This window comes from Myotis myotis, unplaced genomic scaffold (genome assembly GCF_014108235.1).
Source record: "Myotis myotis isolate mMyoMyo1 unplaced genomic scaffold, mMyoMyo1.p scaffold_m19_p_2, whole genome shotgun sequence".
Classification (NCBI taxonomy): Eukaryota; Metazoa; Chordata; class Mammalia; order Chiroptera; family Vespertilionidae; genus Myotis; species Myotis myotis.
In genome coordinates this window covers 173,424,889-173,446,768 of record NW_023416324.1, presented here as the reverse complement: position 1 = coordinate 173,446,768, position 21,880 = coordinate 173,424,889, and the positions used below count along the sequence as shown (strand labels likewise).

Genomic DNA, 21,880 nt, shown 5'->3' with positions numbered 1-21,880 from the left:
AGTTCCTGGGTTTTGATGACTGTATTATGGTTATGTAAAAGATGTCCTTGTTCTTGGGAGATACATACTTGAATATTTAGAAGTGAACTTATTTTCTAAGCATTTAATGCTATAATTATCTCTATAAGCATTGCTTCAGCTGCAGCCCACACATTTTGAAAAATTGGTTTTAATTTTTATTCAATTTAAAAATATTTTCTAATTTCTGTTGTACTTTCTCTTTAACCAGTGATTATTTTGAAGTGTAGAATTCTGTTGTTTAATATCCAAATATTTGGGACTTCCCAGATATCTTTCAGTTATTTAGTTTAATTCCATTGTGATCAGAGAATATACTTAGTATGATTTCAATTCTTTTAAATTTTAGCATTTGTTTTATAGACTAGAATATGGTCTATAGGGATGATGTCCAATGTGCACTTGAAAAGAATGTGTATTTTGCTATTGTTGGGTGGAGTTTTCTATAAATGTTAGCTCAAGTTGTTGATGTTTTACAGGCCTTACTGGTTTCTGTCTACTTTTTTTATTGATTGATGAACAAGGAGTATTGATGTTTCCTGCTGTAATTGTAGGCTTGTTTATTTCTTCATCCAGTTATGACCGTTTTTGTGTATTTTGTCTTCATTTGACACAGATTCACCAGTTATCATTTTGCCAATTTCTTTATCATTTTCTGTCATATATACATAATATTTTTTCTGAACCATTTGAGAGTCTTAGACTCATGTCCTTCTAATCATAGTACTTCAGTGCTTTATTTCGTAAGAATGAGGACATTTACTTACGTAATCATAGATTACAAAAATTAGAAAATTTAATATAATACTATTTGTCTTGTTTAAATTTATCCATAATAGAGTATTTTTTCTGGTCCACATTCAGTGCAGGATCATGCATTAGGTTTAATTTTCAGTCTTGTTGATTTCCTTTAATCTGGAACAACTCCTCAGACTTCCTTTAATAGCATGGATATTTTTAAAGAGTACAGGGTGGGACATCTATTATTTTGGATGGAAAATAATACAGTAATTAATAAATAATAATAAACTCTGTTTTACATCCTCACAACAGTAAACCTACTTTCACCCCACCCAACAGAACATTTCTTTTGTAGAATGTCCTTTAATTTTGTTGGACACTTATTCATGATTTGTTTTAGATTATGCAGCTTTTTTGTTTTTTTGGTAAAAGTCTCATACACGTAGTGTTTTTAAAACATTACATCAGGAAGATATGATGTCAGTTTGTCCCATTATTGGTGATGGTAGGAGAGGCAGGCTCTTCCACCAGCAACAATGACTAGGGGCTTCATGGCTTTCATTTCTTTAGCAGTTATTAATTTACAATCATTAATTTAGCATCCAGCAAATATTGAGTGCCTTTTGGCTTAGATCCTGTTCTAAGATCCAGTGATGAAATGATGTAATCTTTGTCTTCATGGAATTTAAAGTTTGGTGTGGGATATTGACATTAAACAATCACACAATAATTAATTCCAGCGATGCCAAGTGAGTAAAGGAAAAGGGCAGCACAAGGGGAGGGTATGTGTAGTAGGGGAGCTAATTCCAGAGTTGGGGTTGGAAAGTGGGGCTTGAGGAAGAAGGCAGAGGCTCTCATGTGGCAGCCCTGGTGACTGGAAATAGATGTTCCATAGTGGAATTCTACCTCTACTCTAGAGATAGATGTAACTTTTGTGAATGCTAGTTGTCTGATTTGCCAGGAGCAAGCTTAATCTGGGAAGCCTAATCACAGAATGGTCTGAAGCTTAGATTCCAGCAATTTAAGCAGTTTGGTGACACACGTTTCTTTTTTTTTTTTTTCCCTGTCTCTCAGGTTTACTTTGAACTCAGACGGCTATAATAGAAGACCAAGTGGCCGCCGCCATAGCAAAGGCAATCCAGAGAGTTCCTTAATGTGGAAACCTCAGGAACAGGTTGTAACAGAGATGATTATTGAAGAGGGTGGCAAGGGTCTGAGGCGTCCCCATTGTACTGTGGAGGAGGTAAGCCCTACCAGTCTGATCTCTTTTAAAAACTATTTTATGAATTTGGGGTGGGGGGGATAAGTAATATATGTACTATAGCATAAAATTCAAAAGGTATAAAAGGGTGTACAGTGACTATAAACGTCCCTGTCTCACTTCCGTACCTGGCCCTTCCACCCTGTTTGACTCTGATACTTCTAGAGATATTCTATATGTATGTAATTTAGTCAATTTCCAGATTATTTTCACTATAAGAAAGAAAAAGGAGTCATGTTAGGAAAAGAATGGGTTCTTTTTGGGTGCCTGGATTGTTCTAACTTGTTTCTTTTAGAAGCTGTATGTAATAACTGTGACTAAGTAAGAGAAGTTAAGTGGTGTATATGTCTACTCTTTCCTTCCCTTTTCAGGGCACTTAGCATGATATCTTCATCAACAAGATTCTCTTCACTTCCCTTTTCAAGTCTTCACTTATTCCAGGAGCATTTAGAATTATTTCTGTATCTGGCATTCCCTAGGACCATCACCTATTGCTACATGGTTTTCTGAGCCAGTTAGTTTTGCTCATCTTAGAAATACTTGTTTGGGTGCCCAATGTCAGTAATTAGAACTGAATAAAACATGGTCCCTGACCTCTGGGACCTTATTCATAAATAGTTGTATTGAACAAACAGAAGTAGGCAGAGAGAGGAAATGGACTGCAGCTCTGGAGGGGGTTTTAAGGAGAGGTATTATAAAGTAGCCTACAATACCTGTTAGATGAGAAGTCAGAAACGAAACTGAGCACATATGGGGTATACATAGGATATATTCTAGAAATATTAGAAGGTAATATTAGCAAGGACATGTTCATTGGTTAGGAGTGACACAAAGTTAGCAGGAAGAGCCTGAGTCCCAGATTTCTGTCTTGATAAATATGTGCCACTAACCAAGATACCCTAGGTGGTTAGGGGGAATTTAATGACTTCAGTTTTAGACATTGTTTAAAGTGCCTGTGGAACATGCAAAGTGACCTGGCTCAGAGTTTTGAGAAGAAGGCAGAATATTCTGAATATTCTGAGTATTGGTGTTTTATAAATTAAGGGAGCTGAGACATTGTTCAGGGAGAAAATGTAGTGTGAGAAGAGATACTGGGCAGGACCTTTGGCATTTTGGACAGGCAGAAGAAGAAATAATCTGCAATGGAGACTGAGAAGATACGAAGAAATCAGGAGAGTATATTGTCCAGGAGGGCAAGGCGAGGTCATCAGGGTGAGATGCTGAAGAGAGGGGTTAATATAAGGCTGAAAAAGTATCTGTTGGATCGGACCATACATCGTCATTGGTGACTATGTTGAGACCAGTTCCATTTGGAAGCTGAATGTTCTGAATATGCAAGTGGTTTATTCTGCTGAATTTGTGGTCAACCTAGTTCTGCTGTCAAAAACTCAGAAGCCATCCAGGTCTAGGAGATGATGTAAATGAGTGAAGTGGGCTAGAGTGAATGGGCCATCTAAAAGGAATAGCCCTACGTAGCTCCAGATTGTTGATTTGGTTTTTCAAAAGAAGATAAATTTTTGGATATCTCTTTTCAATTTATAAAGTTGGTAATTAATTTAAAGAAATTTTGGCCCTGGCTGAGTATCTTGGTTGGAGCATCTTCCTGAAATGCCAAGGTCTTGGATTTGATCCCCAGTCAGGGCACATACAAGAATCAACCAACCAATGAATGAATGCATAAATAAGTGGAGGACAAATTGGTGTCGTTCCCCCCCCCCCCCCATTAAAAAAATAAATTTAAAGAGCCCTGTGCTGACCAATAAAACACATCTATGACCTGTTAAGTCTTTGCTTAAGATTTACTTATATGTTTAATGTACTAGAAGTTATCCATCATGCTTTCTTCTATTTAGGGTGTTCAAAAAGAAGAAAGAGAGAAGTACCGAAGGCTATTGGAGCGACTGAAAGAAGGTGTTCATGGAAACTCTGTTCCTCCTGTAACTTCAACTCATCATAGGTAAAGATGAGCTAACAAGATCAATGCTTTGCCAGACATCTTTTTTCCTTATTTTTCGAGAGGGAATTGGTAGGAAGGGTTTTATGGGGGGAAAAAAGAGATTAACATGGAGAGAACTAGCCTGTAATTTGTCATCTAGTAATGGTTATATAGAATAGTTCTTTTATAAAATATAGTTTTCTGTTAGCTTTAGAATCCTTGTTCAAGTGTACTCTGATTTAAAACTCTGATTAAAAAAGTGGAATCACTGGTTGAAATCAGGAAGCAGAGAGATTTTTCAACTCCCAGTGTACACATTCCCCACAATCTCTGTCTCTGTGTCTCTGTCTGCCTCTTTCCCCCTACTCCTTTCCTGCATGTCCCTCACTTCTTTCCCCCTCCCCCCCACTCCCTTGCACCTACCTCCCTATCTCCCTATCTCCCTATCTCCCTATGTACACAGTTCCTGAGGCATCTTAGTGGATGCATCTTAGCACAATTGGAAACCCTCCACTTTAGATGATTAAAGTCACACAGGTCATAAGAAGTTTTTCTTATAAGACTCTTTGTTAATACTCTAATGATTTGAGCAAATAGATGAGAATGGCAGGAGGAGTTGATATTTGGCCTTATAAAAAGGGGACAAAAAATATGTGAGCTTAGAATTTAGGTACATTTGATAATTTTAACAAGTGCAAATACACAGAGAGCTGTCCCAGAAATTATGTAACAGCAAGTTGAAGGTGAAACTGTCACAAGATTAGCTGGTTGAGTGCCGAAATAACAAAGAAATATCTGTCTGGAAATTTTAATTTTGATTGTGAATTTTTAAAATTTTAATTCTCTTAGTGTAGTAAGTCAGAATGTTAATATTTTCTCCATTTTGTCTAGCCACTGTTGAAAACAGCAGTATGCTTCGTGAACTATTGGTTTTGTCACGTCGGCAAAATCCTCAACCTATTTTGCTTTTCACATTCCTGCCTTTAATATGTTATTTTAGGATCCATTTTAGTGTATTATGTAAAATTTTCCATCTTTTGACCTGAGTTTTATCACATGAGATTTTTCAGTTAGGGTGATGCTGGGGCTTGAGAGCATGCAATTTTACAAATAGAACAACTGGAGGTTAGTAGTAACTTGACAGAAATATTAGAATCAGGATTAGACTCCTTTTATCCTAGTCCCAGATGGTGCTGTGTTGCATGCTCTCTCTTGTAAGTTGATGATTCAGGGTAATCAATAACTCCTGTTTGGAGAAGCTTGTCAGACAGAGATAATGAGTATTTATGGTAGATTTTCCTTTTGTATCTGAACGTCTTTGCTTTTTGTGTTTCTAAGTTCTCAAAGATGTCACATGGATACATTAAAGACCAAAGGCTGGGGGGAAGAGCAAAGTCATGGAGTCAGAACAACTCAGTTTGTTCCAAAACAATGTGAGTTCCCAGATTTAGCTCTATCTTAATATACTGAACGTAGTCCATGTGCATATAAAATTGACAAATGGCGTACTTATGAAAGATGGTGTGACCTTAAAACTTTATTAGACCCAGGGTGTTGACTGGTTTACCCAGTACTAGTAATTTAGTAAAAAGGTTATTTCAAGATGAAACAGATTTATAAAATACCTCTTGATTATAATTCCTAGCTTTTATATATAGTAGTATATATTTTGTGAGCCTAAATTTAATTTCTTTATTTTTATTATATTAATTTTCTTGACACTAAATGATAGCTTTCCAAATGAGCAGACATCAATTTACACTAAAGATTATATTTAAAGAAGAAAGCGATTTATGCATTTTTAAGCAATTTGATTTGTAAGGAGGCTAGTGTCTTTGGAATTTATTCTAACATTTCAATGTAAGTCAGTGTCTTAATACTTTGGAGACTATGTAAGTTGAAATTCTAGCTATATATTGATTAATAAAGAAGACACTTTATTTTTTCTTTACCATCCTCACAGATAGAGCTGCTGAAACAAGGGGACCTCTATGTCCAATGAGGAGTGAAAAGAGGTACCTGGTTCAGTTCATTCTAAGTTTTCTTTTGACATTATTTTCTTACTTATGAGTTATATTTATGAGTTACCATGTCTGAAGAATTGTGAACTCTCCTCACCTCTGGTTAGCTGGTCAGCATATATGGGTATCTACATAGCTTTTGTGTCAGATTTCCACCCTAACTTGGGAGTGGGCCTTTGTCTCCTAGACATTAGGGTTTGGGAGGTGCAGGTGCCACTTAGAAAAGAGTATGGTAATGGTGGGCATCTCTAGTATGTGACCAGTGAAGGCAGTTCTACGTGCTTTAGGATTTGGATGATAGTTTAAGGCAATTTTTGTTTGTAAATGATTCTGTTTTATTTCTAAAACTAGTCTTACACGTACCAGGTTAAAATAATCCAATCTGTAATCTCTATATTTTTCCCCTCAGGTGTTCAAAGGGGAGAATTTCAGATATAGAGAAGACAGTTGGAATTAGACTTGAAAATGAAGGTGTAAGTAGAAACCCTAGTTAAAATTTCTATATTTTTTCTCTTTCACCTAACTTACTATTAATGTTTTGGTGCCCATGAAAAAAAGAAAGATGATATATGTTAATTTGATTGCTAACTCTGTTGTTTTCTTTGAGAAATCAACAGACATTGAAGATATACAACTTCAAGGAAGATAGCTTCCTTCTGAGTTGCTGGAATTTTATTGCTGTGTGACAGCCACCTTGTTTGTAAGAGAGACTAATTTGCCTCCATCTCAGCCCTATGGGTGTTGCCTGGCTTCTTTTAGAGAATTTTTAAAAACCATACATCTCTAGGAGAGATATATACTCAGGACTTTATTTTCAGAGTCAAGATTTTAGATTTACTTGAAAATAGTATCAATCTCATACTTAATTAGATTTTTTCTATATAAGTTATCAGAATAATGTGTTCCAGTGATCTCCATAGCAATACCAATATTTTTATAATAATGGCAAACATTCCATATAAAAAAAACACACATTCCTAAATTAAGTGCAAACTTGAAGTTTTAGATTATTTCACATCTTAAATATATACAAATACCAAAGTCTAGGGGACTACAAGAATTTGTCTTACGACTAAGTCATACTCTTTTTTAAAAAAAAAAAAAAATGTATTTTTTTTTTTTTATTTCAGAGTGGAAGGGAGAGGAAGAGAGAGACAGAAACATCAATGATGAGAGAGAATCATTGATTGGCTGCCTCTTACATGCCCCCTACTGGGGATCAAGCCTGCAACCCAGGCGTATGCCCTGACTGGGAATTGAACCATGACCTAGTAAGTTCATGGGTCAATGCTCAACCACTGAACCACACCAGTGGGGCCTAAGTTATAGTTGTATTTTTTTTTTTGGTTTTTGTTTTGTGTTTTTTTTTTTTAAAAAAATATATATTTTATTGATTTTTTACAGAGAGGAAGGGAGAGGGATAGAGAGTTAGAAACATCCATCAGCTGCCTCCTGCACACTCCCTACTGGGTATGTACCCGCAACCAATGTACATGCCCTTGACCGTAATCAAACCTGGGACCCTTGAGTCCCCAGGCTGATGCTCTATCCACTGAGCCAAACTGGTTAGGGCCTAAGTTATAGTTTTAAGCCATGGTCTTAAGTCATAAATCTTAGAACATTACCTTCTCTGATTTCCCCATTTCTGGTGATTCCGAGTGAAGCCCTTTGTGTGTAATTACCATTTACCACCCATGAGACAAAAACTATGCAGAAAGCCTGAGAGAAGATGGATGGGGTAGTGGTGGTTGTGGTGGTAATAATTTGAAGACCACATCCGGCTTCTACCCCTGCTGAACTTGAAGGCTTTGCTGTCTGTGACCAGGGGAAGAGCCAGCAGCTACTGGTTTCCCAGGACTGGTATGCCTGGCAGTTAGCTAGAGTGAAGAGTACTGGCTAGGTGTGTTGAGAATGTGGTTCTAGTCCAAAACTTTATTTCTAAATAAATTTCCAAATTTTAAAAATAGTTTGAATACAGATTAAATTCAGTATTAAGGGTTACATAGGGTCATGATAAGGAAGGGTCTTACTAGAGTTTCTGGAATGCTGGCAGGATGCTACTTGTTGACCTGAACGGTGGTTACATTGCTGTTGATTTTGTAAAAATTAAGTGATACATTAATGTTTTGCACATTTTTTTTATAATTTATAGTTTTTAGAAGTTTACTTAATACTTGGATTGCAGTGGTTTATTCTAGGTGATGGGATTATGGGTTGTATGTTTTGCTGTTTAATACTTTCAAATATATTTTTAAACTAAATTATTTTTAATTTGGATAAGAGAACTGAAAAATACTTTCCTTGTTTACCTTCAGGGAAAATGATGAGTGGTGTTCTGTTTCATGGTTTTGTAATGGAGGTGTCCTGTGAGCCTTATATCTTGAACATTGTTTGGTTCCTCTTGCAGGAACAGATATGCTAAAGCTACTCATATGATGATTTGTTAATTCTCTATTCCTTCAAGATAATGTCACTGTTTTATATTTCATGTGTTATGTATGCTTACATATACAAGTATTAAACAAGTCAATAGAATATAGTAACTTTTTTAATCAGAGGAGGGGACACCAGCTGGAACCTGATCTGTCTGAAGAAGTGTCAGCCCGACTCCGCCTGGGCAGTGGGAGCAATGGCTTATTCAGGAGGAAAATGTCAACACTTGAGACAAAAGAAAAAAATTGCTCAGGCAAAGAGAGAGATAAAAGAACAGATGATCTTCTTGAACTTACAGAGGTATTGTTTCATGTGTTGCTCAGAATAAGAGACATGGTTTTGAATAACCCAAGTTATTCAAGACTTGAGTGACTGTTTTGAAGAGTTTCTTCGGGCTATGGATAAATTTATGAAAGAAATCCGTCTTACAGGCTATTCAGTCACTGACTACATGGATTATTGGTGATCTGTGAAGGTCGCCTAAGGGATCAGTTTAATGTTTAACAAATGTGGGTAGACATAATTGTTACATATCTTGGAATATAATGGATTCTTTGTATAGTCTCTAACCGTAAAATATTTTGGGTTACATAGAATGGTTTTGGCATGAGAAATGAGTTCGTTACAGTTTTAAGTGACTATGGTTTACTAAAATTCTTTTGTTGATCATTGCATTTGAAAATAGTAAAAACTTATAGAAAACAAGGAAATGAAGATAGTTAAAAATTTTAAAGGTGAGCTCATATCTTGGCTCCCCACCCACCCCCAACCCCTTACTTTTATTTCTAAAACTCAATCCTCAATTTGTTAAAGGTACAAACTTTAAAGTCTAGGTCTTCCTTAAACTTTTAAGTTCAATTTAGATATATTATTACCCTTTATTGGCTCCTCCTTCATTGTCATCTTAGTAGGTGGTAGTCAGTCCTATTCAGTGATTACCTCTTGAGCACTTACTATATATTGGGCATGCAGGTGGCGAGAGAGCCATAAAATTACCAAATTTTGTGCAGTGGGGACAAGCAATATTAACAATATTGATCTGAAATAATTTCTGTTGGGTTTATAGATTCGGTCTTGTAGCTTAAATATGTATTTATCTGTATAATTTTTTAGATGAAGCCATCTATTCACTAAGGACTCAGGGTTAGACTGCTGCCTAGTTTCCCAGTTTTTGCCTGTTTGCTTACTCTCCTCATATCCAAGATGAATAGTGTGATCTCTTAGGTGTCCTAATTTTATTACTTTGATATAGTTAAATAACAGGTTAGGAGGGAAATAAAGAAAGTATGAAGATACTCTTAATAAAATATTTTGAAAGGAGCAAAGGCTAGTAAGCCACTCCTGGGTTCAAATCGTGGCTCTGCCTGTTAATAATCCATGAGTTCGAGCACGTAACCTAAATTCTGTGAGCGTTGCCTTTTCCATAAAATGTATTTTCCCCAGAAGCAGGGATCAATGATGTGCTTCAAGCATCTGGTACCATGTTTGGCCCATAGTGCTCAATAAATGGCAGTGGGATACTTGAGACTACCTTAAATGTAAATAATATTAACAAATTATTTTCAGAAGCTAATAATTCAACTATTATTTTTTATAACCATTAGTAAGACTTTTGTAGTCTAAGTTTAAATCTTTTCATACGTTAATTTAGTAGGTCTTTGAGGGTATATTTTCTCAAGGGTCAGGTGTTAACAGAGGTGAAATTGGCTTTTTCAGTCTCAGACTTTTCAGTCTCTGATAGCGGCTTTATATTAAAGTAGCAACCTCTGGTCTTCCTAATTTAGGACATGGAAAAGGAAATCAGTAACGCCCTGGGCCATGGCCCACAGGATGAGATCCTAAGTAGTGCTTTCAAATTGCGCATCACTCGAGGGGACATCCAGACCCTGAGGAACTTTCACTGGCTCAATGATGAAGTAAGTTATGCTTGACCAGTTACTATCCATAACTACAGTGGTATCTACCCAATTATAAGGGGTTGGTAAAGCAACTTTCAGTTTAATCTACAACAAAAGCATCTTGGACTTTAGAGAGATGGTTCATTCTGATTGTTTGCTGCCTTTAATTGGCATTATTTCCCTGTTCTGCATCTGTGCTTCACTTCATCCACCAGTTCATTCACTAGTCTTCAATGGTGTTTTTATAAACCCTGGGTGCAGCTGATGAATGGAAGAAAGCAGCAAGTGATACTTTATTTTAGATGAATTTTATAGGAGCTGTTTTAATTTTTAAAATAAAGGGATATATTGATCACTATCTGTACACTATATGTCTTTTTCTTTATTTCATTTGAGTGATAACTGCAAAAATTCACCTAATTGTCATCTTGTGTCCTTACATATTTAGCTAAAGCTAGCTTTTAATTCTTGCCAATTTTCCAGTTGGTCCTTTACTGAACTGCTCAGTCCCTACATTTTCTTTCTTTGCCTTCCTTCCTGCCCGCCCTCTCATGACTACTGACTATATATAAACAAATTCTTGTAATACTAGTGTGTTTTATTTCACATGATAAGTTTAACATGTTTATTACATAAAATTTAGAAAATACAGGAAAAGTGAAAGAAGTGCCACCACTAAAAAATTAATAAAACATTAATGTTTTGATATATTTCCTTTGAGTTAATATTTTAAAATTGAGATGTAGTTTATATATAGCAAAATTTACTTCCATTTAATATTTCTGCATATTTTTTTGTGATACGGTTACATACACCTTTTCATTATTGCAGACTTCCTCCTTGAGTTCCTTCTCTTGACTTTCTTACTAATATGTCTCAAAACTATAATTTCATTCCTTTTTAGTTCCTCCCATTTTATACTGATTATTTTTATATTTCATCTTCTGCCATGGGGAGTTCTTTTATCCCCTTCTCTGGTACCTGCCCTTCAATAGGCTTCTTACCGTCTAATGAATCTGAATTCAGTTAGGTTAGAAACTTAGTTTTGATAATATACTTGCCGTGTTCCAATGTTTACTCTTGGTATTACAGGTCATTAATTTTTACATGAATCTTCTCGTGGAAAGAAATAAAAAACAAGGCTATCCAGTACTTCATGCATTCAGTACTTTCTTCTATCCCAAATTAAAGTCTGGGGGTTACCAAGCAGTGAAAAGGTGGACCAAAGGGGTCAATCTCTTTGAACAGGAACTAATTCTGGTGCCTATTCATCGGAAGGTACATTGGAGCCTGGTGGTGAGTCGAGAGGGTTAATTGTTGGAGTTTGGATAATGACCGTTTTCTTAAATAATGAAGGCTGCCCTTTTCTGTCCAGTGAAAAGTTCAGACTATATGTTAAAGGCATACTCTGCAGAATCCCTTCTTGGTTCTTGAGTTGAACATCTTAGAAAGATAGAAGAGAGTTGCTTTCGTTGAGTAGCTTTCATTTTTAATAGGCAAGAGTTTTAGTACACATGGGTCATTTATTAGTTTTGTTTACAAGATGGTACAGGTTAGTTGTAGAAAGTAAAGGTATAAAGAAAAAAGCAAAAAAGAAATCTCATTACTCTGAAAGGACCACTAGTGTTTTGGGGATTGAGTTTCTAAGCCTTTCTGTAGGAATAGAAGAGTCAAGTTTTATATAAATGAAGCTTATCTGTGATGTTTATTAAAAATGTGTCTTAGAGATCCATTCATGTTGGTACATGTATTGACTTTTTTAAAAGATGCTTTTCTTTTTTAGAAATAAAATTCTCACTCCTGTTATGATTGTTTCTGTATGTTGCATTTTTCCATTATAGGTGATAGACCTAAGAAAAAGGTGTCTTAAATATCTGGATTCTATGGGACAGAAGGGCAACAGGATCTGTGAAATTCTCCTGTAAGTAAAGGCTAAAAAACTTCACTGTTATCTCATTATGCCCTTGTTAGGTGATCTGTCTTCAGTTTAATCCTGTAGTCTAATGTATAGTCAAGGCTATCTTCCCAGTTGTTCAGGACTTAACTTGAACCCACTCTTTTGTTTAAAAATAACCTAATATCTGATCTTAACTGAGAAGTCTTGTTTAGTAGCATCATTGAAAGCAAGTTTGTCTTGTGTTATAATGTAAAATGTATCTTACTAGAATCCTGGGATTTGAATTAGATTTATTTGGGATTGATAACATTATTCTGAATGATGCCCAGCCAGTGTGGCTCAGTGTTTGAGCATTGACCTATGAACCAGGAGGTCACAGTTTGATTCTGTCAGTGCACATGCCCGGGTTTCAGGTTCAATCCCCAGTGGGGGGCATGCAGGAGGCAGCTGGTAAATGATTCTCATCATTGATGTTTCTCTCTTGCTCTCCCTTCCTCTCTGAAATCAATAAAAACGTATTTTTTAATGTAGTATGTGGTCTATGTTCTGATTTTGTTTCCTTATCCAGGAAACCAGTCAGGGTTCATGCATGTATTTTATGTCTTTAGTTGCCTTTAATTTAGAATAGTCTTCCTGCCTTTTTTTTGTTTTTCATTGGAATTGGCTTTGTATCTTTTTTTTAAAAGTCAAAGCCAATTGTTTTGTTTTATATCTGTCCTTAAGTGAGAAAAAAGGTTGTAAAATGAAGTTCATTTTTTAATAGAATAAAATGTATGTTATTGTTTTTGATGAGAGAGAGAGAGAGAGAGAGAAAGAGAGAGAAACATAGGGGTTGGTTGGGAGAGAGAGGAAGAGAGAGAAACATTCGTGTAAGAGAGAAACATCGATGGGTAGCTTCCCAGATGCGCCCCAACCGGGGATCAAACCTAAAACCTTTTTGGTGTGTAGGACAAATGTTCCAACCAACTGAGCAACCAGACTGGGACTAAGATGTATGTTTGAATTGTGTGTATGGGGTGGAGTAGAGGAATACACAGCAAACTTTGTTTGTTAACCCTCACATGAGGATGTTTTCCATTGCTTTTCAGAGAGAAGTATAAAGTAGGGCGGGGGGAGAGAGAGAGAGACACACTGATGAGACATCCGACTGGTTTCCTCCTGCACGGTGGGGAGCAAACTCAGGTACATGCCCTTGACCAGGAATTGAACCCGAAACCCTTTGGTGTGCAGGCCGATGCTCTAATCATTTAGCAACACTAGCCAGGACGTGCATGATTTTTTAAAAAGTTTTTTAAAACTTTTAAAGAGAGAGGAAGGGAGAGGGAAAGGGAGAAACGCCTATGAGAGAGAAACATCAACATTGATTGGATACCTCCTGCACACCCTGCACTGGGGATTGAGTCCACAGCCTGGACTTGTACCTTAACCAGGAATCGAAACCCATGACCTACCTCTTCATGCATGGTTGGATGCTCAACCACTGAGCTACACCAGCCAGCCACAGCAAACTATTAATAATAATTCTGAAGTGGTTATTATGGGTCTTTTGCATTTTACATTTATATGTCTTAACTTTTAGAAAATAAGCATGTACAATTTTTGTAAGCAGAAAAGAATCCCAAAATTAAAATTTAAGACCAAAAGCTAATGGAGATGGGATTGAGAATGGCATATCTGTTAAACATCACAAAGTCCTTTGTAATTATAATGTTGTCTTTAAGGGATTTGTCAATACATTGTTTCTTGTTTTTTAGTCAGTATTTGCAGGATGAAAGTAAGACCAAAAGAAATGTTGATCTGAATCTTTTAGAGTGGACGCACTACAGCATGAAGCCACATGTAAGTGCTGAGCATCTGTATTTCAAGTACTTCATTGCACTTACTGTCAGAGGCATATTACTTCTGCTTGACCTCCTCCCTCCCTCCCCTCACACTCACCCTTAGGCATACATTCTCCTGAAGTGTGTATACATCTTATGAATGATCTACTTCTGAATCTTTTTAACCAAGATGTTTGCTTCTTAGCCTTTATCTTCTTGCTTAACTTATAAATGTTATCTACATGCTCATATGTCTCAAAAAATTGAAGAAAAAGCAGAAAAGAAAAACCTCAATAAATTCAGGTCAGCTACTTGTCTTGGTAGGCCCTAATGAAAATTTGAAGTTCTTGTTCAAAACTTATCTGGACATTTTGTATATTTAGTTCTATGTTGTTTGTGAATGTGTTTGGGTCTTGCCAGGTTTGAATCTCATTCAGGGTTAAAAAAAGTGTACATCTTTGAGTCCTAATGGCTTCTTTTTAAAGCAAGGTACATTAATTCAGTTTTAGCCCTAGCCTGTGTCTACCTGGCCAAAAGCATTTTCGTTTCTAAGTTGAATAATTAGGAAGGTAAGCTTTAAATTTTCCTGAGGAGAGCACAGATACAAGAAGTCTGTTAGGATGAAAACCGTGTACTGGGAAATGTAACAAAGAAAACAAGTTGTCTTTATTTGTATATTGGCAATTATAGTTCTTTCCAGTCTGTAGGAGATGCTGGGCTTGGGAGGAAAGTTAGAAGTACCTACCATCTGTATGGGTGGTGTGCATGTTTAAACAATTTTTCCACAATAATCATCTGTATTTCTTTGACTAAAAATTGAGCTGTTTTCATTTAGTATGTTTTCCAGCAGTGGAATCAGACTCTCTTATGCTCTTATTACCTTGTGTTCATTATAACAGAGCCAAAGTGTGTGAGGGGCTGGCCCAGATTAGTGCAGCGGGGCTGGGGAATGTGTGAATTTATTATGTCACTTGGGCTTATGATACCCTATTGCTTCGGCACAGAACTGAGCAGCAAGGCAAGGTTTCCTAATTAGTTAGAGCCTACAAGAGGTTTTTTTGTTTTGTTTTGTTTTGTTTTTTAAATTTCTTTATTAAGATGTTACATATGTGTCCTTATCCCCACAGTACCCCCATCCCCCCCTCTCATGCCCTCACCCCCCTGTTGTCTGTGTCCATTGGTTAGGCCTATATGCTTGCATATAAGTCCTTTGGTTGATCTCTCCCACTAACCCCCACCCTCCCCTACCTTCCCTCTGAGGTGTGATGGTCTGATCGATGCTTCTCTGTCTCTGGATCTGTTTTTGTTAATCAGTTTATGTTGTTTCGAGAGGGGTTTTTTTGTTTTTGTTTTTTTAATCCTCCCCTGCTTGCCAGAGCAGTTTTATTCTCCTCTAGGGAGGAGAAGCTTAACTCTGCAATATTGAAGTAGGTTAGCTGTCTTGTAGACATATTCCTGATTGAGCCACACTTAGCCCTTTTCAGAATTTATAAATTTCTGAAATAATTCTGACTAGAATTCCTTTTCTTGGTAATAAACATTCTTTCAATTTGGTTTCTTATAAAGTTTCTTCATGGAACACTCACTTTTCTATTTCCTTCTGAAAAACATTTTCTATGGGGTCACATACTCCATGTCATGGTTGGGATTTTAATGCCACATAAAGACTGTGTGTGTGTGTGAGTGTCTGTCTGTGTGTGTGTGTGTGTGTGTGTGTGTGTGTGTGTGTGTGTCTATTGTGTATATGTTTAATATTTACCTTTATAATATTGTTTATCCACAGTAACATTTAGAAAAAGCCAAAGGAGTTTGTATTTAATGAAATTTTACCTCTTCTTCCCTTCCTTTTTTTGTAATTTTAGGAGATTCCTCAACAGTTGAATGGGAGTGATTGTGGAATGTTTACTTGTAAATATGCAGATTATATGTCTAGGGACAAACCTATCACATTTACTCAGGTGAGTGACGACTTTTCCCCATCCACTTGTTACTAAACAAGATAAACTTAGAGCATGTTAGCAGCGCCTGGCACACATTAAGATCTTAATAATGGTAGCTGTGCTGCTGTCATTGCTGTAAACTTGGCTGTAGCCCTACTCTTGCTAATATGAGGGTTTGTCACTGCATCTGCTCTCAGGTTTTTCCTAGTCTTCATGATCATTGGGTCGGTATGCTGTCTTTCACCTCCAGTGTTCACCAGTTTCTGAATATGACTGATATTTTTAGCTGAAGGAGGCAGGTCAGAATAGGTAACTGCAAGGGGAAATCAGGCCTTGTAAGCCACAGGTCTAAGCTGTAATTATGAATTCTGCTTTTCCCTTCTATTCTAGTTATTATTGGTTCCCAAAGCTCTGTATTTGAGTGAAAATTAAAATATGTTGGAAACGAGAATTTGTGTTTGTAATAGTGGATTCTCAACCTTTTTACAACTGAAGAAAACCCCCTTTAAAAATATTTTTCTTAACCACACCTCATTTTGATAGATGTTGTCTACCAAACTGTACTTATTGACTAGCAGGACTGATAACCCCATTCCAAGTTTTGGGGCAACATGAAAGAACCAGGGCTCTGATGTGGAATTAATACTGTTCCAGTCTTAAATAAAGGCACTTATTATGAGCTTCAGCACTTTTACTAAGAATAAATGTACAGTTTTTTACTACATGTTTTGAGCTATTTAAAATATACAAATCCAGAAAGAAAAAAGAAAACACAAATTCATGACTTAAGACTTTTTAGGTCTCTCCAGGTGGGAAATCACTAGTAAAGGGGTATATCCAGCTATTTATTTTTATTATTATTTTTTTTAATATATTTTATTGATTTTTTTACAGAGAGGAAGGGAGAGGGATAGAGAGTTAGAAACATCGATCAGCTGCCTCCTGCACACCCCCCACTGGGGATGTGCCTGCACATGCCCTTGACCAGACTCGAACCTGAGACCCTTCAGTCCACAGGCTGACGCTCTATCCACTGAGCCAAACCGGTCAGGGCTATCCAGCTATTTATAACGAGACACCAGGAATACCTCAAGGGTGTAACTTCAGATTTCATAAAAAGAGGACTAGTTGAGTTACAGATGATTTTGGATTTACCTTGTATGTTGCTGCTTTGAAAATTGCCCCATGTAGTGATTATCAGTTAAAGCAAAATAACATTAAGCAGAGAATCTCATTTTTTGATGCTTTTAAATAACAAGTGGTTATTTGTTCTGAGCCTAATGACATGAGATTTGAGGGGGAGAAGTTGCTGTTTGAATAGTATTGGCAATGCACAACATTTGGTAGAACATAAAGAAATCTGTTGAGTTGTTTTTTCTTTACTTAGAGTTCATGTTTTTCTCAGAGAGCAGAATATATTAATTTTAGAATGTTTTGAAAAAAAGATATAAGTAGAAAAAGTTATTTATTGTGCCACTTCTTGGATATTCCCATTTTTGGTACACATTTTTGTTATGAGGTTGTTGGACTTTACTGTATAATTCTGCAAATTTTCCTTAACATGTAAAAATACTAATGATACATCCTAATATATAAAAACCCAGGGTCCGTAACATCCAAAACGACCAAAGGCCCGACCAACAGGAAGTCAGTCACTGCCACCGCTGTGGGCGCCCTGACCCAGCACTGACTGCTGAGGGGGCTGCAGATCAGGCCCAAAGAGAGGCCTGGAGAGAGAAGCAGGATCTAATCCATAGCCTCCGTGGCAGCAGTTGATGAACACTTGCCTCTCTCTCTTGCTCTGGGCCTGGCCAGCAGCCGCGACTCTCTTTCCCTTGGGCCTCCACTGGGGCTGTTGATCAGCCCCACCTCTCTGATCAGGCCCATTGATAGGCCTGAAGACACTGACTGGCATAGAAACCGACCATTCGGAACCAAATCTGGGTAAAGTGTGAGGAGCCAGTGGTTGCCTAGGAGGCGGAGCTTTTGATCCTGACTGGCATAGAAACCGACCAATCAGAACCTAATCTGGGTGAACTGTGAAGGCACAACCTAAGGTGGGGGGCTGATGAGGGGTTTTAAGGGCAACAGCTGTTTGGTGTAAGGTGTAAGAAAGCGGTTCAATTTTTTAATAACCGGTTTGGCAGTATAGTGCATACGACTGGTTATCAGTCCAGACATAGGGGTTATGTATTTTTGTCTGCCAAAAGCATCTCCTCCTGATGAAAAATGCCCTCCCCCCCATTTAAGCAATCCTATCCTATATAATGTAGCTATACTACTAAAAGGGTAATATGCTAATTAGATGGGGTTGACCGGCCATCTTTTGGACGTCCAACTTCCTTCTGGACAAAGTCATGGTGGTGGGGGCCAAGGCAGAGGCCATTAGGGGCGATTGGGCCTACAGGGGAGGGCAGTTGGGGCGAGATCAGGCCAGCAGGGGGGGGGGCAGTTGGGGGCAACCAGGCCAGCAGGGGAGAGCAGTTAGGGGTGATCAAGTAGGCAGAGGCATTTAGGGGCGATCGGGCCAGCAAGGAGAGCAGTTAGGGGCGAGATCAGGCCAGCAGGTGAGGGCCATTGGGGGCCGAGATCAGGCCGGCAGGGGAGGGCTGTTGGGGGTGAGATCAAGCCAGCAGGGGAGGGCAGTTGGGGGCAACCAGGCCAGCAGGGGAGGGCAGTTAGGGGCGATCAGGAAGGCAGGCAGTGAGGTTAAGGGTGATCAGGCATGCGGGCAGAGGGGTTAGGGGCAATCAAGCAGGCAGGCAGAGGCAATTAGGGGCAGTCAGGCAGACAGGCAGGTGAGTGGTTAGGAGTCAGCATCCCAGATTACAAGAGGGAAGTCCAACCTCCGGTTTAGGCCCATCCAGGGATCAGGCCTAAACCAGCGGTAGGACTTCCCCCAAGGGGTCCCCGACTGGAGAGGGTGCAGGCCGGGATGAGGGAACACACCTCCCCCCCACCCCCTGCACAAATTTAGTTACCGGGCCGCTAGTATAATAAACATTATAAACCTCCTTTTTCATGGCTTCATAAGTCTGCACCAGGATGTAAACAAAGTTAAGGCATACCTAATGGACATGGCATCTTACTTTATTTGCATGATTCACCTGAAAGTTGTTGATGCTGTGCAAGTGAGTTAATGTATATGTTGTTGGTGGATTCTTTGCAGCACCAGATGCCTCTCTTCCGGAAGAAGATGGTGTGGGAAATCCTTCATCAGCAGTTGCTGTGAGAATGCCTGGCCCAGTCCCTTAGCTGCTGGTGGTTCTTTCACGGACAAACGTTTTCATATACCTCATGCATTGTGGGTTTAAAAGTCCCTGCATCGCCAGTTCTCTCACAGGTACTGAGCTGTCAGACATGCATGAAGGCCCTGCACCCTAGTGTCCTGACTTGGTATGCGGAGGGCTGCTTGCAACCTGTTTGTAAGACTGTGCCTGCTCAGAGCCTGGACTATTCAACCCACATAGGAACAAACGCTAATTAATACTTTTTTTAAAAAGATTTTTTCCCCCCCGTGAATGTGGAAAATGCAGGATTTATTCTATGAGCTGTTGTTTTCTCTGTTTGTTCACATGTATTCATTCACGCACTCATTTGCATACATAATGGGCAGTGGCTGTTTTCTGCTGCTCTTTTACAGTTAACTTTGAATTGTTTGAACTATTTATTTCTGAAAAGACTGTTAATCAAGCTGCCATTCCCTGCTGAAGATGTAGCGGGAAAGCAGTGGGGGTGGGAGGAAGGAAGTGTTAGTTGACTTCTCTGACGTTGGAGCAGTAACTGCCAACTTGAAGCGGGAGGTCTTTTTTTTTTTTTTTTTTTTTTTGAGGTTTGAAAATGCCAGGAGAAGCACTGGGGTGTAGGGCTCTGATTGCCTTTCAGGGAAGGCAGAGACTCCGGCACCAGCATGGTGTCGGGAAAGTGGGACTGTGGCCAAGGGATTCTGGCTGCCCAGGCATCTTCCGAAGACTGTAATGGTCTAGAGCAGTGGTTCTCAACCTTCTGGCCCTTTAAATACAGTTCCTCATGTTGTGACCCAACCATAAAATTATTTTCGTTGCTACTTCATAACTGTAATGTTGCTACTGTTATGAAACGTAATGTAAATATCTGATATGCGGATGGTCTTAGGCGACCCTATGAAAGGGTCGTTCAACCGCCAAAGGGGTTGCGACCCACAGGTTGAGAACCGCTGGTCTAGAGAGACTATAGAGACTTTTCTTTCTGGAAATGAGGTGACCGCTGCTCTTGAAACTGGATTTGAAGTAACTAAACCCTAAATCTTCATTTTTGCCCCAGATCTGGTTGAGGGTAAACCTCAGAATTGTAAGGGCTGGCCTGAGCTGTTTATTTCAAAAGGGTCTATTCAGCTTAAAGCTATTTTTCCTCAAAGTTTTTTTTTTCTTCTATATAGAAAGCTGAAATTAAGTTTTGTATTCATTAGGATTTACATTCCTCCCACCCCCCACCCCCCATTCCACCCTAAGGAAAATTGTGGAAGAAAATTTAGTACTTGGCTCTGAGGTTAGAATAATCTATTTTGCATATGAAAGTTTGTATTTAACTTTTTTGTTCATTAAAAACTTTACAGTGGTTATGCATTTTTAATTTCAGAAAGTTTAGAATTGGTCAAAACATATTTTGCAAGATCTAGTGCCTAGTGTTGCTTTTTCAATGTAATAAAAGGTTGCCTGGCAGAACCTGAAAAGTATATGCTGAAATGATTTCTGACCCTTTACCTACTAAACTCCCAAACTTTTCCTGGTACACAAAAGCAAGAGGTAAAACCAGAAAATGCGGGCATGTGTTAGCTATGAATGAACATGTCTGCCCCTGGAGGGCCCGGGCTGCTGCTGAGAGGTGTGCGAATGCAGCCAGTTTCCCTGAGGCATGTGCACGTCTAGGTGTGGGACCTGGGGCTTGTGATGTGGATTAAACTGCATCTACTTGATGGGCAAACCAGAGGACGTGTGCTTAGGTGGTGATTAAAGAATGAGCCAGCTGTGCCACATCTCCCTCAAGCTCAGGCTGCACAGAACCCTTCCTGCAGCTTCGGTTCCTTCCCCCGGGGCTGCTGGAGTGGGGCCAGTGAGCACTGGGATCGAGCAGCTGGCACAGCCGAAAAAGAGATTGACTGGGTAGCATTATACTGAAAACCTGGTTCCTAGTTAGCACTAGAATGTTAGTACCTTGGAGAATGTTTGTTCCATGTGGGGTAAATCCTGTCAGGAATGGCAGTCTGTGTTCTGCCCATATAAGTGAGGCTGGGGGTTAATGTATTTGTATTACATTCTAAGCATCTTACTGAGGGGCTTCATAGAGCAGCTGTTTCCCAGGACAGAAGAGCAGAGTCAGAGAATGGCGTTCTACATAACCCAGACTTCCGGAAGTTAATTTGAGATACTCATGCTTCTCTAGGCACTGACCATGTCTGTCTTGATGCAGAGAAATTTGTTGGTAACAGAATTTTTTTTATCTTAAGTTTATGATAAAAGCAATCAGGTGATAAAAAGTTAATGATTTTATCAACATATATCAATAGTGAAATTATCAATATTAAAGTCAGTGAGATGATATATATTTTTTATTAGAGCAGTTTGAGGGTCTGAAAAAAGGTAGAGTGAATCCTTTTTAGTAGACAATCTCCAAAAAATTGATTAAAATAGAAAAAATAAACCACTGTTGATAAGCAGGTCTTTGTCATGTTTGACCTTGTACCAGAGTTGGGATGCAGATGAGGGGAAAGACTTGGGGCGTGTGGAAGATGTCTGGAGGGCCCCATATTCTACCTCAGTTCCCTAGGCTGCTAGACTTCCTGTCTTTTCCTCCTCCGAACTGTGAAGCACAGCTTGCCCTGCCCAATGGTCATCGTTTGCCTGCATGTTGAGGAGTTGCTTGGTGCTGGGACCAAG

General features: G+C 38.6%; 1 protein-coding gene across 4 annotated transcripts in view; it reads left to right on the top strand.

Annotated features, from left to right (window-relative positions):
• Window positions 1–19,612, top strand: part of SENP2 (SUMO specific peptidase 2) — a 33,352-nt gene extending 13,740 nt beyond the window's left edge. For 3 of the 4 annotated variants that reach the window (XM_036347513.1, XM_036347516.1, XM_036347515.1), the window contains 12 exons: window positions 1,834–2,002; window positions 3,874–3,977; window positions 5,295–5,389; window positions 5,920–5,971; window positions 6,387–6,450; window positions 8,534–8,710; window positions 10,195–10,326; window positions 11,401–11,604; window positions 12,150–12,229; window positions 13,960–14,044; window positions 15,888–15,983; window positions 19,135–19,612. In XM_036347513.1, the coding sequence (XP_036203406.1) occupies window positions 1,834–2,002; window positions 3,874–3,977; window positions 5,295–5,389; window positions 5,920–5,971; window positions 6,387–6,450; window positions 8,534–8,710; window positions 10,195–10,326; window positions 11,401–11,604; window positions 12,150–12,229; window positions 13,960–14,044; window positions 15,888–15,983; window positions 19,135–19,197 (1,321 nt within the window). In that variant the 3' untranslated portion in view covers window positions 19,198–19,612. The remainder of the gene's footprint in view (window positions 1–1,833; window positions 2,003–3,873; window positions 3,978–5,294; window positions 5,390–5,919; window positions 5,972–6,386; window positions 6,451–8,533; window positions 8,711–10,194; window positions 10,327–11,400; window positions 11,605–12,149; window positions 12,230–13,959; window positions 14,045–15,887; window positions 15,984–19,134) is intronic. The other variant, XM_036347514.1, reaches the window with a different exon arrangement.
• Window positions 19,613–21,880: the final 2,268 nt, after the last annotated feature.